Source organism: Vidua chalybeata, chromosome 1 (assembly GCF_026979565.1).
Source record: "Vidua chalybeata isolate OUT-0048 chromosome 1, bVidCha1 merged haplotype, whole genome shotgun sequence".
NCBI classification, from domain to species: Eukaryota; Metazoa; Chordata; class Aves; order Passeriformes; family Viduidae; genus Vidua; species Vidua chalybeata.
The window spans coordinates 68322914-68337219 of record NC_071530.1 but is presented as its reverse complement, the minus strand read 5'-3'; the positions used below and the strand labels follow the sequence as shown (position 1 = coordinate 68337219).

At 42.5% G+C, this 14306-nt stretch overlaps 1 protein-coding gene across 2 annotated transcripts; it reads left to right on the top strand.

Moving 5' to 3' along the window:
• The first annotated feature begins 5547 nt into the window (after positions 1 to 5547).
• On the top strand, positions 5548 to 13866 carry PPP1R3G (protein phosphatase 1 regulatory subunit 3G). 2 transcript variants are annotated; one of them, XM_053965365.1, is made up of 4 exons: positions 5548 to 6576; positions 7786 to 7988; positions 11565 to 11593; positions 13781 to 13866. In XM_053965365.1, exon 1 carries the CDS (start codon positions 5548 to 5550, stop codon positions 6388 to 6390), a length of 843 nt encoding a protein of 280 aa, XP_053821340.1. In that variant the 3' UTR covers positions 6391 to 6576; positions 7786 to 7988; positions 11565 to 11593; positions 13781 to 13866. The 2 variants fall into 2 exon arrangements, with proteins under 2 accessions (XP_053821340.1, XP_053821251.1); XM_053965276.1 differs by having other exon boundaries at positions 5548 to 7695.
• Positions 13867 to 14306: the final 440 nt, after the last annotated feature.

Below are 14306 nucleotides of genomic sequence, written 5' to 3'. Positions count from 1 at the left end.
GGCAGGGTAGGAGCAAAATTCAGCAACTTAAGAAATAAGGCAAGCAAAAAAGTTAATTATTTTAATACTTTAGCAATAGTTTTTGGGGTAGACTGACCTTTATATCAACCTACTCTGGGTAAGATTGAGCTTCTTCCTCACTGAAGTTCAAAGCAGTATACTAGCATAATATAGGGCAAGAATTTGATCAAATTATACTTTTCTGAGACTGAAAAAAAAAAAAATCCAAAACAGCCAAACAAAACCCCACATAAACATAGAGGTTTTACATGTGAGAACCTGGATCCTAGTGTTCATCAGAAACTTTTGAAAGAGATGCGGTTCTGCAACTTTCTGGAGATCCACATTAAAACAAACAAAACCCATAAAACAAAACCCTTTTCAACTCCTATGCTGTGAATACCCTTTGGAAGCTGAAACCATTTTTTCTCACTGGTAATCGAAACTTTTCCTTTTCAGAGACTGTTTATTTGAGTTAAATTGTTGAAATGCAATAACAGTCTATGAGGAAGGCAGGATGACAACTTGTACATGGGAGGGGGCTTTTATCACCATAAAATTGACTGATTAAAAGATTGACAAATGGCCTAAGATTTTCCATGTACAATATGACATAAAAAGTTTAGATAAATACATTATAAATACAAAAGGTATTAAAACCAATCTTGACACCCTTATGAACCACAAGACCAAAGCAATACTTCTGAAATCTTAGTGAATGGGAAGCTTTTGTGCAACATGGTTTTGTCACAGTTAATGCTAATTTCAGTCTGAATTTAGAATCCTTTGTGACATTACTATATATTTACTTGTCATGAAGAATGGCCATGATTTTATACCAGATGAAGGGAAATCTTGGACCTATTGAATCAGTGACAAAATTCCACCTTCAAGGTGGTCAGCATTTCATCCAAATGAAGAGACATTCCTTGCCTTACTGCCAAAGACTTGGTATTAATTGAAAAGGATATTCAAGTAATTCAAAGTAATTGAAAAAGATATTCAACATAAGATATAAGATTCAACATAATAAAAGATATTCAATATATCATTATAGGAAACACAGCCATTGCTGTAGTTCAGAAAAACTGAATAAGTGTATTTTCATGCATTTAATCTCATTAGGAACATCAGATGAAAGTCTGCTGAGACACCAAAAAACCTATACAGCAGAGATCTCTAAAAGTGCTGTCTGAGAGACTCAAAGGTCTAAAGGGTTTTGCTTGCTGGGCATTGTGCAGAAATTACATTTAAATATTTGTATTTAAGATTTGGAAATTAAAGTAATCGCTTCCATCTGTTTGCTTCCATTTCAGTACTTTTCCCATTATGGACCTAATGCATGCCTTTTTGAAGTACAGCTGCTTGGTTTTCCTGCATAAAGAAGAAAATTAGGTCTAATAATCTAAGTTCTGAATAATTTCTATTCATATTGTATAAACTTACTGAGTTTTTTATTCAGTGTTTGACCATCCTCATAGATATAGTAAAATCCCACCCTTATTAGAAATACAGAGAAGCTGGAATTTCATATGGGATTGGAAGCTTTTTTTTTTTTTTTTTTTTTTAATCATTGAAGAGGCTAATAATATCCTTGCTGATTTTTTTTGTACAAAAACCATGACTACTAAAACCAGGATGAAGGGCTACATAATTTTCAAAGCAAAGCAAGAATACTATTTGAAAGAATGCTGCTAGCATTTTAAAAAGGTGGTATTAATTTTGTGTGTGAACTGTGATAATCCCTGCCTATTTCTAAATCCCTGTAAATTGTTTCATAGGGCTTAGGAGTTATGAGTCATTCACATTTTCTGACAAGCTATTGTCATGGGAGATCTAACACATAAGTAGGAAATTGGAGAGATCTGGCATATTTGAACTAGGTACATCCAAAAATTGAATACTTTACCTTGGGCTAACTGTAAAATCTGCTAGATTTAGGTTTGAAAGTTGAAGGTAATATTAAAAGCGCATTAAAAGAAATTATGAACCATATTTGAATAGGTTTCTGTTTTACATTGTGTGGTTGAGTTGAATCCACAGATTCCTCCAGTTACTTGACTCTGGGTGTCTGCAAACAAGCATTTTTCATGTTAATTTTCTGTTCAAATGACAACAACTATCAGTCCAAACAGCTTGACCAAATTATCAAGCTCCATATCAAATACAGCTCCAGCATAAAATCCCTAATGTAATGACTCCTGAGAAATACATTCCCATGCAATCCTAGTGAGAATTGAAAAGCAATACCATGGATTGTTTACCAGTAATTTTCACATTCTTTTTTTTAATGTCATTTTCAGTAATCATCTTAGGATGCAAATGATTCTGCAAAATGTGTGTGCTGACAGCAGGATCAGGTCAAGGTGGGCTGTTGTGAAATGAGGAGTAGGGAAAAGAAAGAAAGTGCTGTGTTGATCCTGTGTGTAGTTAATAACCCTAAACATATCTGGTCCAAGCTCAGGGAATGCAAAAAGCCTCATGGCTGCTAATAATGCTATTTCTCTTTTACTAGGAAATCCCTCAGATTTTATCACAACATTTTCTTTAACAGCAAATGTGGAAAATAGTACTTAGAAACCCAAGACCTGGGTTGCACCATTCTTTTAGGAGAAACCATTTAAAAACACATAAGAGAACACTAGATGCCTCCTTAACTAATGTCGTCTGGCAGGGTTTGCTGTGTAGTTGAACATCTGTTCTAAAGGTTTATCTGATTTTAAATTACTCCTTTCAAAATGGTAGCAATTGATTCCCACTAAAATATTAATGTGCCATTAGTGTGCCACTAATTGCCTGATTTTAATTATTTTCCTGCAATATGGATTTATATTGGCATAACTGTTTTTGCTTATTTTCTATGAATTGTAGTTATTTTTGCAGGCCTGTCTCCCAATTATGGAACATATAAGAAATGTGTATTAATTGCTACCATATTACTTAACTCTTACCAATATTTACAGTTGTTTCCTCTTTTTGCTGTGCCTTATTTTGCTTTAACCTTTCACATTACTCTGAAATTTCTAGTAGTCCAAATGGTTTTGCCTTATGAGCAAATGGCACAATTTTTCCCCTTTGCTTAAAACATTTGTTAATGATTTGGCAAGCTGGGATAGCTTCCACATGAGGAAGTAAGGGCTGGTTTCTTCATTTCTGCTTTCCTCACCATATAATAGATAGCACTTCAAGAAATTAAAGTACCAGTGTTGTATTTTAGGTAACAGTTCTTGAACATATTTTAAGTACTAAGCACCCTTATCCTACACACCATCTATTCATTTTTCTTCTTTCCAGCTTGGTAATTTGAGGTGCCACGAGCCTTAGACAGGCAGGTGAGGAGGTCTCACTTCCAGGCACGAGGAAGAAAGTGCTTGCAACCTGTTTTCACCACAGTGAATGTTACTTAACAGGAGAGTGTTTGGTAGAGACCCAAAATTTCTGCTAGAGACACCAGCAGGTTAGGAGTGATGATGCAAGCAGGTGACACCAGCACTTTTGCTGCCACATCCAGGAAGAGGACAATTGTGTTCCTCCTTCCTGTGCTGCACCACAGAGCTCAGCTGAGCAACTCAGGACCACGGTCTATGGTTTAGCACCATTAAGTTGAGGCTGGTTGGTTCAAAGAGCTGAAATGATGGCACACCAACTCCCTTGGAGTGGACAAGGCAAAGGAACGCTCCCATTAAGGGTTTAGCCAACAGCTGGTTGGTTCAAAGAGCTGAAATGATGGCACACCAACTCCCTTGGAGTGGACAAGGCAAAGGAACGCTCCCATTAAGGGTTTAGCCAACAGCCTGCTGAACGTGGTAGCTCCCAGCACAGCTGGTGATCAGCAGCTGATGGCAAACTGGTGTTCATCATGTTTTCCATCAGCACAGCGGGCACCAGCCAGGATGTTTGTCCTTTGTTCCTCTTCTGACAATGCCCTAAACCAAACACCAAACTATAATGTCGAGTAGTCAGATTATCTGGCACTCCTAAGGAACTGCTTGCTGTGCAGCACTTCCGTCAAGGTGTAGCAAGAACATCCTCACAGCAGTGTCTGCTAAGAAAACTGTTTGGTGATGTTTCTGCTGCTTTGACATTCATTCCTCTGCGAGACCCAGAGTGCACACGCAGTTGAACTGCAGTGTATTCACTCACACTGGGAGGCTGCTTTTTTGGCAACCAGACTGATGCTAAAAATAAAACAACCTATGCAAAACAAACAAAAAACCTCCTTGCTAAATCCATAGTGGGAGTATGTTGCTTCAAAAAGCACTGGGTTGTCTGCATATGCTTTTTGGTGTCTCTTCCATGAGAAAAAGAATGGAGGGAAGTTTAAAAATGTAGTATTTTTGCAATCATCCATGCAAATCACCCCAGACAATAGCTGCGGCATGCACAAAGTATAGAACCAAGTTTGGAAACTTCTCAGATACGGCCCTCATCCTACTTATAAAAACATGTTGTTATAAGGATGCTGTTTACTATGCTATAAAATAAATATGTCTTTAAAATAAAACGGAGAGGTATACTACTTATCTTTATTTAGGGGCAATGCCTGTATTTTGTTTTCCCTTCTTGATTTTCTGTTTTTAATTGAAGACTTTGGAGATAGCCTAGCCTTCTAAAAGGGTGTTTGTGCACACGTGTATGCCTCCTGAGCCTTTGGACTTGATTACTTGATACAAGTAACAGTACAGTTAGTACCGGTGTGGGTAGAAAAGAGAGATTTGCTTACAAAACACATAGTACTTTAAAAAGTTAATGCCTGTGGCGTTTGTTTTACCTTTGGGGTTTTGTCCTCGAGCTCTGGTCTCAAAGATTTTCTCTGCAGTTAGGATGGGTGGAAAGTGGTTTACACACAAAAGCCGGGGGTCTCACAAACTCCCAGCAGCAGACGAGCGCGGCTCACGGGCAGCACCCAGCCTATCTTACGCCCAGGCCGGCGGAGAGGGCGGCGGCTCAGCCCCGGTCCCGAGGGGCCGCTCAATGCCCACCGCCTCCCGTTCCCTGAATGGATGGAACTCCTCGGTGATGCCAGCCTGGGGGGGCTCCTGCTTAATCCTGAACCCCCGGGCTCTTTCTTCGGTGAACCTTCGACGAGTGGAAGCCTAGATAACGACGACGGTGATGATGATAATAGTAACAAATAATCAATTAAAGGAATAACGAAGCAGCCCCCCAGCCTGGGTGTGCGGGGCGCGGCGGCGGGGGGACCCCGGGGGGCCCCGCGGGACGCCTCTTGCCGCTGCCCGTGTCTCTTCCAAGCCCGTAAAACTGGGAGCGTTGCTCGCTGCTCGCTGCTCCGCGCCCTGGTAACGGCGGCCACCGGCGGGCGGGAGGACGTGCGGGGCCGCCCGTCGCGGCTGTTTCCGCGTTGCCCATCCAGGGAGGTCCCGCCCCCGCCCGCGGCCGCCCCAGCCCCGCGGGGAGGCTCCGGGGCCGGCGGGGGGGCGCGCCCCCAGCCCGGGGCCTGCGGCGGGGGCGCCGGATAAAGCGGTGCCGGCCCGTCCGCCTGCCGGCACAGGGGCGGCCGGGACGGGCCCAGCGGGGCGCCCCGCCATGGCGAGCCCCGCACGCCCGCGGCAGGAGCTGGCGGCCGAGGAGCGGCGGCTCCGCGGCGCGGCCCCGACGGTGCCCCGCGACGCCAAGCGGGAGGCGGCGGGGGAGCGGCTGGTGCTGCTGGAGCTGCGCCGCTGCGGGCGGCCGCCGTCCCCCGGCCCCGGCGAGCGGCAGGAGGAGGGGGAGGAGGAGGAAGAGGAGGGGGAGGCGGCGGCGGGCGAAGATTGTTGCGGCAAGTGCAAGAAGCGGGTGCAGTTCGCCGACTCGCTGGGGCTGAGCCTCGCCAGCGTCAAGCACTTCAGCGATGCCGAGGAGCCGCAGGTGCCGCCCGCCGCGCTGTCGCACCTGCAGAGCCCGCCCGGCGAGGAGCGGGACCCGCCGCCGCCCGGCGCCGACCCCCCGCCGCCCGCGCTGCTCCTGGTGCCCGACTTCCCCGACGGCGGGGAGCCCAGCGCCGAGCGGCTGCGGCGGCAGCGCGTCTGCCTGGAGCGCCTGGGGCGGCCCGCGGCGCCCACCGACGTGCGGGGCACCGTGCAAGTGCTGGGCGGCCCCGGCCCCAGGGAGGTGACGGTGCGCTACACCTTCAACGAGTGGCTCTCCTTCGTGGACGTCCCGGCCGCACCCCTTCCCCCAGAGCCGCCGGCCGAGCGCTACGGCTTCACACTGTGCGTCCCGCCGAGCCTGCGGGAGGGCTCGGCCCTGCACTTCGCCATCCGCTACCGCAGCCCGCAGGGCGAGTTCTGGGACAACAACGGCGGCCGCAACTACACGCTGCGCTGCTGCGGCTGCCCCGGGGGCGGCCCCGCCGCCGCCCCGCCGGCCCCCGCCGCACCTCGCTACTGACGCCGGCCGGGCGAGGGGAGCCGAGGGGACCCAGCCGGGCAGGGGCAGGCGGCCGCACCCCCCGCCCAGAGTGGGGCCCGGCTCGGGAGGGAGACAGCCAGCGCGCCGAGGGCCCCGTCCCGGAGACTGCCCCAAATCTGGTGGTTTTTAAGCAGAAGCTTCAGTTTATGCCAGCGAAACATGGATGTGCGTAGGCTCGCATTGCTGTGGCTTGTGGAATTGTTCTCCTTATTGGTTTTTTGTCCTTTTTTTTTTTTTTTTTGGTTGTTTTTTTGTTTTGAGAAAGCAAGGAGACTGAATAGCGTGGGCTTTGCTTTTCCCCTCTTGAAGTGAATTTTTGAGGTCTTGATTTGGGCTTGACTCCACTTACCTGATTAGTCAAGAGCGCTCGTGTGAAAACTTGGTGGCGTGTTCGCTAAAGATTTAACTTAGGATCCCAGTTTTCCCGTTCTCAGATCCATTTGAAAGACACAGTACTGCGACAGCAATGGTGTGCTTTGTCCTTTTTTTGTTATTTTCTTTTAGTTCAATGGACTCCGTAACAATAGGATTCACTGTTGTGAGCACCTGTCAAACCCGTGACAGGCTTGCGTGCCCGTCCCACCTTTGCCATGGCTGCGGCAGCTCTGAACAGCAGGCACTCTGTTTTGGGGCTGGATCTGGGGCTGGACTGGGCTGCCCTGGTTTTTGTCACTCAACACACTTCGATACCGCTCCCAGGCTCGCATGTTGGTCCCGTCTGGCTAATAGCAGCCAACAGGGACTTGTGCAGAAATGTTTTTGCTTAAAATAGACTGGTGACTTCTTTTCACACAACTGATGAGTCTAAAACCAGGACGAAGGAGGAGTTAAAATACTTGCTGATGCTGTGTTTATCAGGAGAACTTTGGTAACACCTTTGAGTTATGCATTGTGAAGTGAAAGATGGTGTCCGTCTCGTACACGGTTCTGTATTTTCAGTTTTGGGTCTGGTTTGGATGACCCTTCTCACTGAGGAGTGACACTGCCATACAGAGAGGGTATCCTCAGTAACAAATGGAAACAAGTGCCTTAGTTCAGTTCTCTTGATGTTACATTTTCCACAACATTTCTCGAGTATTTATAATTTATTCAGCTTTTTTGCTACATATTTTTCTGTATTTGTATGTTGCTGGGAAAGAACTTTGTTGTGCACACAGCTGGACTTTATGGCGCTGGACACTTGAATTGATTTTATAGTCTTCACTCTTGCACTGCAAGCCTAGAGGTTGACTACTACTGGTGTCCCAACTCTTGAAATTAAGCAAAAACTACCAATGCTAATGGGTTTGTAAGAATAAAAAAAAAAGTTTTAAAAAAAGCCATAAAGCTCACCATTACCCTTACTTTTTTTTTTTTTTTTTTTTTTCTATTTAGCAAAATGTAACAGCAGGCGTCACAGTTTTGCAACCTGTGGCGGGTGTGTCCTGACCGGGGATGATCCCGTCCGTAAGCAGTGTTTAGGGCTGTAGCTGAAAATGACAGTTGTCCTGTCAGAGCCATAAGGCAAATCACCCTCCAAGTCTGTGACAGGCATCTTGAGCAGAGCTGTGGTGTGAGGAAACATGGGTGGAAACTAGGTGGGTTATGGTCAAGTTTTGTTGGGGTTCTTCTGCAACTTTGACTCTTCTTGTTTTCTTTTCTTTTGATACAGTATCTCAGAATATGGGTTATTTTTGGTTAATGAAGAGCAATTGCCAGAATGCAGAAAATGCTCTGATGTGAATGTATGGTCTTCCGTAAAACCATGGAATGGCATTTTCCTTTTTTGAAACAGAGCATAGTGCAAGATTTCTCAGGTCTTCATTTCCTCTGAAGATGTAAAACATCTTAAAGGCTATCCTGACAACATAAGAAAAAATAGCTTCTTGATAAGATTCCCCATACTTGAGAATATTTTCAAGCCTGCAGTTAGCCTGCCTTTTGAGATGGCTGGAACAGACCCAGAGCTAAAAGCATGAAGTCTGTTGGGGGAAAAGACGTGAAGCAGAGGGGGAGCTTCAGAGTAAAGGTGCTGCAGTTCTGCTCACATGTGCACTGCTGCTGAAACACAGCCTTTCTTCCCTCCTCCCAAAAAAGCCCGTGCATACATCACAGTGTGAGAATACAGCCAGAGACAAGGAGGTGTTTAATTCCTTCAGAAACCATTCTGTTGTTAGACTGTATCAGTTGCTCTGACAACGCACAGAGGGAGAGCTCTGCGCAGGCAAACACAAGTTTGTACTGTTGTCCTTCAAGTTACATGTGAACTCTCACCAAAAAGGTTTTTAGAGAGAATAGTGAACTCTGCTGTTTCCCTACACAAGTTTGTTTTAAGTCTATCATGCATTACAGGATTACAGGATTTTACATGGAGATAGGCTAATTCATACCAGGTTTTCTTCAGATGGCTGCATCAATGAAATAGTGTGCTCTTAGTGCAGTGTCAAGATTGATCCTTCATTTAAGTACAATGTAATATTTGGGATTTCTGGCCCATTCCTTCATTCTGTGCTTTGTTTATTAGTTGCTTCAGAGAAGAAGGAATCATCGCCAGAAAAAGAAAGGGAGCGATCTCTCCTTAACAGAATTTAAAGGAGCAGCCATATTCTGATGGCTATGTCTGGGCAGAGGTGGTACCATGAAGAATCCTGGCTAGCTGTGCCTAGTGATAGGGGCCTGGAAATGTTCTCTGGTCCACTGTAAACATCGACATCCAGAACATGTGACATTTCTGCTTGCTTTTCAGATGTGTGAATTTAAATTCGAAATGCAAGAAAGTATTTGCTGAGGCTAGACAGTAAAATCTTCTAAGTGCTTCAGAAATTTGGTGCCAACTGAAAATCCTGCCAATTGTGTTAATTAAAGCACAACATTTTTGTGCTTTGATACCTGGTGAGGTGCTTTTTATTTGTTATTAAGAATTTCTTTTTGTGAAAGGAAGGGGAAAACCTCTAGATGGGAGTCAGACATACTCACTTTTTGATAGACAGTACATTTCTGTGCTCTTGGGATTTTACAGAAGCATAGATTTCCAAAGCAGGTTCAAAGACAGCCTACTCACAGTTGTCTGTATTTTCATAGCTGAGGTTTCTGAGGGCTATGAAAATGCAAGGCTTTATCAAAGATTACACTGGGCAGCAGTTGTAAAAATCCAACTGGACCATGTGTGTACCAAAGGCTAGCCAGCCCACATCAGCCCACATCAGCAGGAGCCCTTAGTAACCCCAGGGCTCCTGCTCCTGGCCATAGGTTGAGACACATGGCATATAATTGCAACATTATTCTCAAAGGAACATAATCAAAATGAAGTTTTTTAATTCCATTAAAATCTGAAGGCCAGTAGAGTAAAATGTTAAGTGAAGCATTCTTTCCATTCGGTTACATTATTGTTAATGTATTTCATAAAGATTCAAAGCATAACTTTTGGAATATGTTCTCATAAACATGCTCCCTCCCCTAACCTAAATAAGAAATTTAAGATTTATTGCACTTTTGGGAAAACTCCAGCTCCAAAGATTTTTATTGTATGCAGATTTCTGTTCTACCATCATGGATTAAGGACTTAGGGTAGGAATAGCTGCCAAATGGTTTTATAGGTGTGTATAAATGAAGAAAGTTTAATATAGTTCAAACTCTGTAGGGGTAACTGTGAAGGACATAAAAGGTAAATCTTCCTTAAGAAATTTTTTGCCATGTACATTTACTTTTAAATTCAGATTTAAATGATTCAGGAAAGGGCTGTGAAGCTAAATTTACTTTGGTGTCATGAAGATCTGTAAGCTTGCATGAAAACTACTTCTGTTTTATTTAAAATTGGAGCTTTCAGTCAGTACTTGGAAAGTCTGGCTTCTGCTCCCATTGGCTTCCCTGGGATTTGGATCCAGCCCAAAGTACTGCAGGAAGGTAAGGGAAATGATGTAGGTTTATTTGTCCATTCTGTTCAGAATCTTGTGTTATGGGGTTAGGATAACATGGCACTGTGATGAATGTTCATCTGTCAAGAGTTCAAAATCTGCTGTCTATGCATGGCAGTAATTAAATCACCTTAATTGTTTTTTCATGATTCTTTCTGAGAGAGGGAAAATTACTTGCCTTGGATTAGCATATTGCCAAAGACTGTTATAAATATTTATGGGGTGCACTCTTTCAATAGAAAGCCTGTACATTCTTCACAGGTCTCCAAAGTTCTTTTTCCCGAACACAGAAGAGTAGTTACTTGAATGCACTAATTACCATCATCTCCCCCTCTTGCAAAGCTTCAGTAGATACTGGTTTAACAACAAAAAAAGGTAAGTAGTTTAGAAAGAAGCATCTCTTGCAAAACATATTTAATTACTTCTGTAAGCTGTGGAATCTTTTTGAAGGTGCATATGTTTATGAAACAGATTTGAGAGTTCCATATTTTTTCCTTTTACAGTTGTAGAAAATACGCGGTTTTGGAAGAATTACTGGCTTCTCTGGTTTTTTTTCCTGCTTTCACATTAAGGCCTCATGCACTATTCTTATATTCTGAAATAGTGAAAAAAGTAGGAATGTAAACACTCGGTTAAAGAGCTGCACAGCTCAGTTCTTTTTTTATAAAGGTCGTCAAGCAAAATATTCCCAAGAGTATGAAATAACTATGCCTGTGTTAAGAATGGTAGAATAAAGCAAACAGTATAGTCCTGACTTGAATAATGCCAGGATTTCACTGTAGATCATTATGGAAAACTCAGGAAAACAGTCAGAGCACAGCTCTTTCATGGCTCTGTTTACGCATATGTATGGTCTGTGCTGGGAATCGGGAGAGATGCATTTATGTTGTACTACAGGAAGTAAAGTTGAGGGGCTGGTGCTTCTCCATAAAGTTATTCTGTCTGCTGGTGTTAGAGGGTAAAAGTTTTGCTTTTAATGCCTGGAAACTTGGAAGGTTTTTTTTTTTTAATAGAAATACCTTTTGAGAAAAGTGAGTACTGAGTTAAAAACCTTCTTAGCCTATTTCAACATGGAATGTAAATCACATGCTTCTCACTTGGGTTGCTCTCCTGAAAATCTGTACCTTTGATATATCTGGGCATTTGAAACCATGCTTTCAATTGCAGAAAAAGTTCTTGAGAGGTTGTAACACACAACAGAAATGCCTGTCCTTTGAACAGTTACTAAGATTAATAAAATGATTACTTTTTTCTTTTCAGAGTGCTGTTTCCAAGCTCATCCTGTAAAAGTAAGGACAAACTTTAGTATAGCCACACTCAAATTTCGGTTCATACTGCTGAGGTTAATAGTTTGCTAAAGTGTCAAGATCAGGGAAAAAAACATATTTATTATAATAAAAAAGCAAAATTGTTTTGCTAAGACATTGCAGCTTTAGTAATTTATTGAGCTCTGTTCTAAGGAAAAATATATACTTTTTATAATAGTGGACATTGTACATAAGTCATGGGATCATTCCTTTGTGTTTTAACTATTCCTGTTGTTTACACTGCTTTGACAAAATCCAACAAAGCTTCTGACAGTGTGCCAAGGGAGATTTAATGAGTATTGCAACGTAAACGGAACTGGTGAAGCACAGAAGGTGCAGCTGTAAGAGCACAGCAGCTCCGAGGCTGGAGCACAGTGCCAGCTCTCCAGGCTGCTCTCTCCATTGGCAGCCCTAAGCACAGACCTAGCCAAGAGCAAGAACGGGGCAAGTGGACACCAACACAACACTAAAGTCATCCCAGCCTACAACTGGGCTCGACTTCCTAAGCCAGGTGTGGTTAGCAAGTATTTTCCTTCCATAGCTTGTAGGATTTCAGTGATAAAGCATTTGTCAAGCTATGTTTTTGTACATAACTGGGCATGTTTTGGCAAAATACCTTAAAATGGACATAAGGCATGGGAAAAATATATTTGTAGGTATCTTTCAATCATGTATAGCTGATATGCACATAATTAACACTAACTGACCATGCACTTACATGTATGTTACAAGCAAAGGAAACATACAAGCCTGTCCAAAACAGGGAACAAGCATCTAAAATGCTGTTGGGTTTGAGGAGTAAGTAATAATATCTTTGCTAGCTTTGCACTCCTGTTAACAAGCTAGGTAGTGTTACGCAGTCTTTTGGACTGTAGCAGCAGAGGAGTTCTTATCTTGCTTCTAATAAGTAATGTATAAATACTGTATAAGTACAGTATAAATACTGTATGATAAGCTGATCAGTAATTTCAAGTAAGAACTAATTTGTCCTTTACTGAGAAGGTCAGCTGTCTTACCCTCTGCAGTATGGACTGGGGACAGAGGGAAATGACAGAGCACCACTACTTTTCCCCGCCCCGTGCCTGGATGGTTCTCTCTGTAGACTCTGTAGCTGAAGGTTGCTACTGCTCCTCTAAAGGTAGAAGTAAGTAAGGGAGAGAGAATCTGAGTGGTAACCTTGAGAAAGGAGGTTGGAGCAGATGCTATGAACTGGGACTGTAGTAGTTTTCTATCTACCACAAAAACTTAACAACAGAGTTTTTAGGCATTAATGAAGAAGTAATCTCCTTTATAGTTTGGAAGGAATTAATAAGACATTTCCCATTCCCATGACTGCCTGTCTGTATGACAGCACATACCATCTACAGCTGTATTCTTGTTGGAAACAATGCTGAAGAACTTTACTGGAAAGGTATTTTTGAAGAACTGTTTATGCATTGAAAGAGTCCCCTTATTTTTTTGTAAATAGGTGAAAACATAGATTTAAATAGCAAAAATGTTACCAATGGAGTTGTCCCTCTTTATAAATCAGGGCTATGCTATTTATAAATATGTTTATTTTGCTTTCTAGCATACATTCTCAGATCTTGAAATGGTATGCAGTGCTTGTTCTAGTAATTAAGTTGTTTTAGACAAGGATCTTACATGTACTGCTTTAGCGACCAAGTTTCTATCTGGTATAAAACTGGCAGCCTTTCCAAGCCTGTGTCATCCAAGAGTTTAAGATGCTGCATTTCTGTGAGCTCACTGGAAGCTTAAAGAACAATCAACCTTTCTTCTCCTGCACTTTCACCATTAACTTAAGTGCACTTAATTATCCAATTGTGAATATGGAGATTTCAAATACATAATCTAATGTATATTACCTATTAGAATAGTTAAATTCCATTTAAATAAAATGTTCATTAAAAGCAATTTACGTTGCAATACTTATACACCTAATAAGGTGAGAATTATTATTGTATTTGCTTTTTATCTGAAATTGAAAGGGGGTTACATTGGCAGCCTCAGGTACACACTATTTTATTCTGTCCGTATGAAATCGATTACTATAGATCTCAATCTAACTGTACAAAATGGTAAATACACTTTAAGGGGCAGTGAGGAATGGGAGTTTGTTCTAAATTAGACACTTTAATTAAACACTCTGCTTTAATAACGTTTTCACAGAGCATGAACAACACAGAAGAACATAAACAGAAGATGAATTTTGTGAAGCAGGAAAAATAAGGGGTAGCTTTCAAAGGCCACAGTGCCATGGAACTGGTTTTGAGCTTCTGTTTCTCTACTTAAAAAAACCCACAACAATTCACTGAAATAAAAGGAAACTTTTTTCCTGTATGCCAGGTTTGCACTGCTTAATTTTTCTGCAGATTTCTAAGAGAAAACAAATTCAAGCACAGTAAGGACTTGAGCAGGACCTGATCAAAATTTTTGCTTGTTTTTTATTAATCTATGGTCTCAAAAGTGTTGAGCATTCTGGGGATTTAAGAATAATCAATAAAATGCTATGCTGAACACTTTTTCTAGGCAAAGCTTGTTGCCACTTCATGACTTATAGCACTTGAGTTACTGTTCCAGTTAGGTTCTTTTTCTTCTGCCAAAATTCACGATGTTTGTGAGAAAGCGAAATCTTTCATAAAGTGATGTGGAGCTTTCTGCTAATGGCTGCACCTCAACAAATTAAAGGACTGGG

What these genes read in the sequence shown, in the direction of transcription:
- PPP1R3G (XM_053965365.1), top strand. Translation starts at nt 5,548, where the DNA reads ATGGCGAGCCCCGCACGCCCGCGGCAGGAGCTGGCGGCCGAGGAGCGG.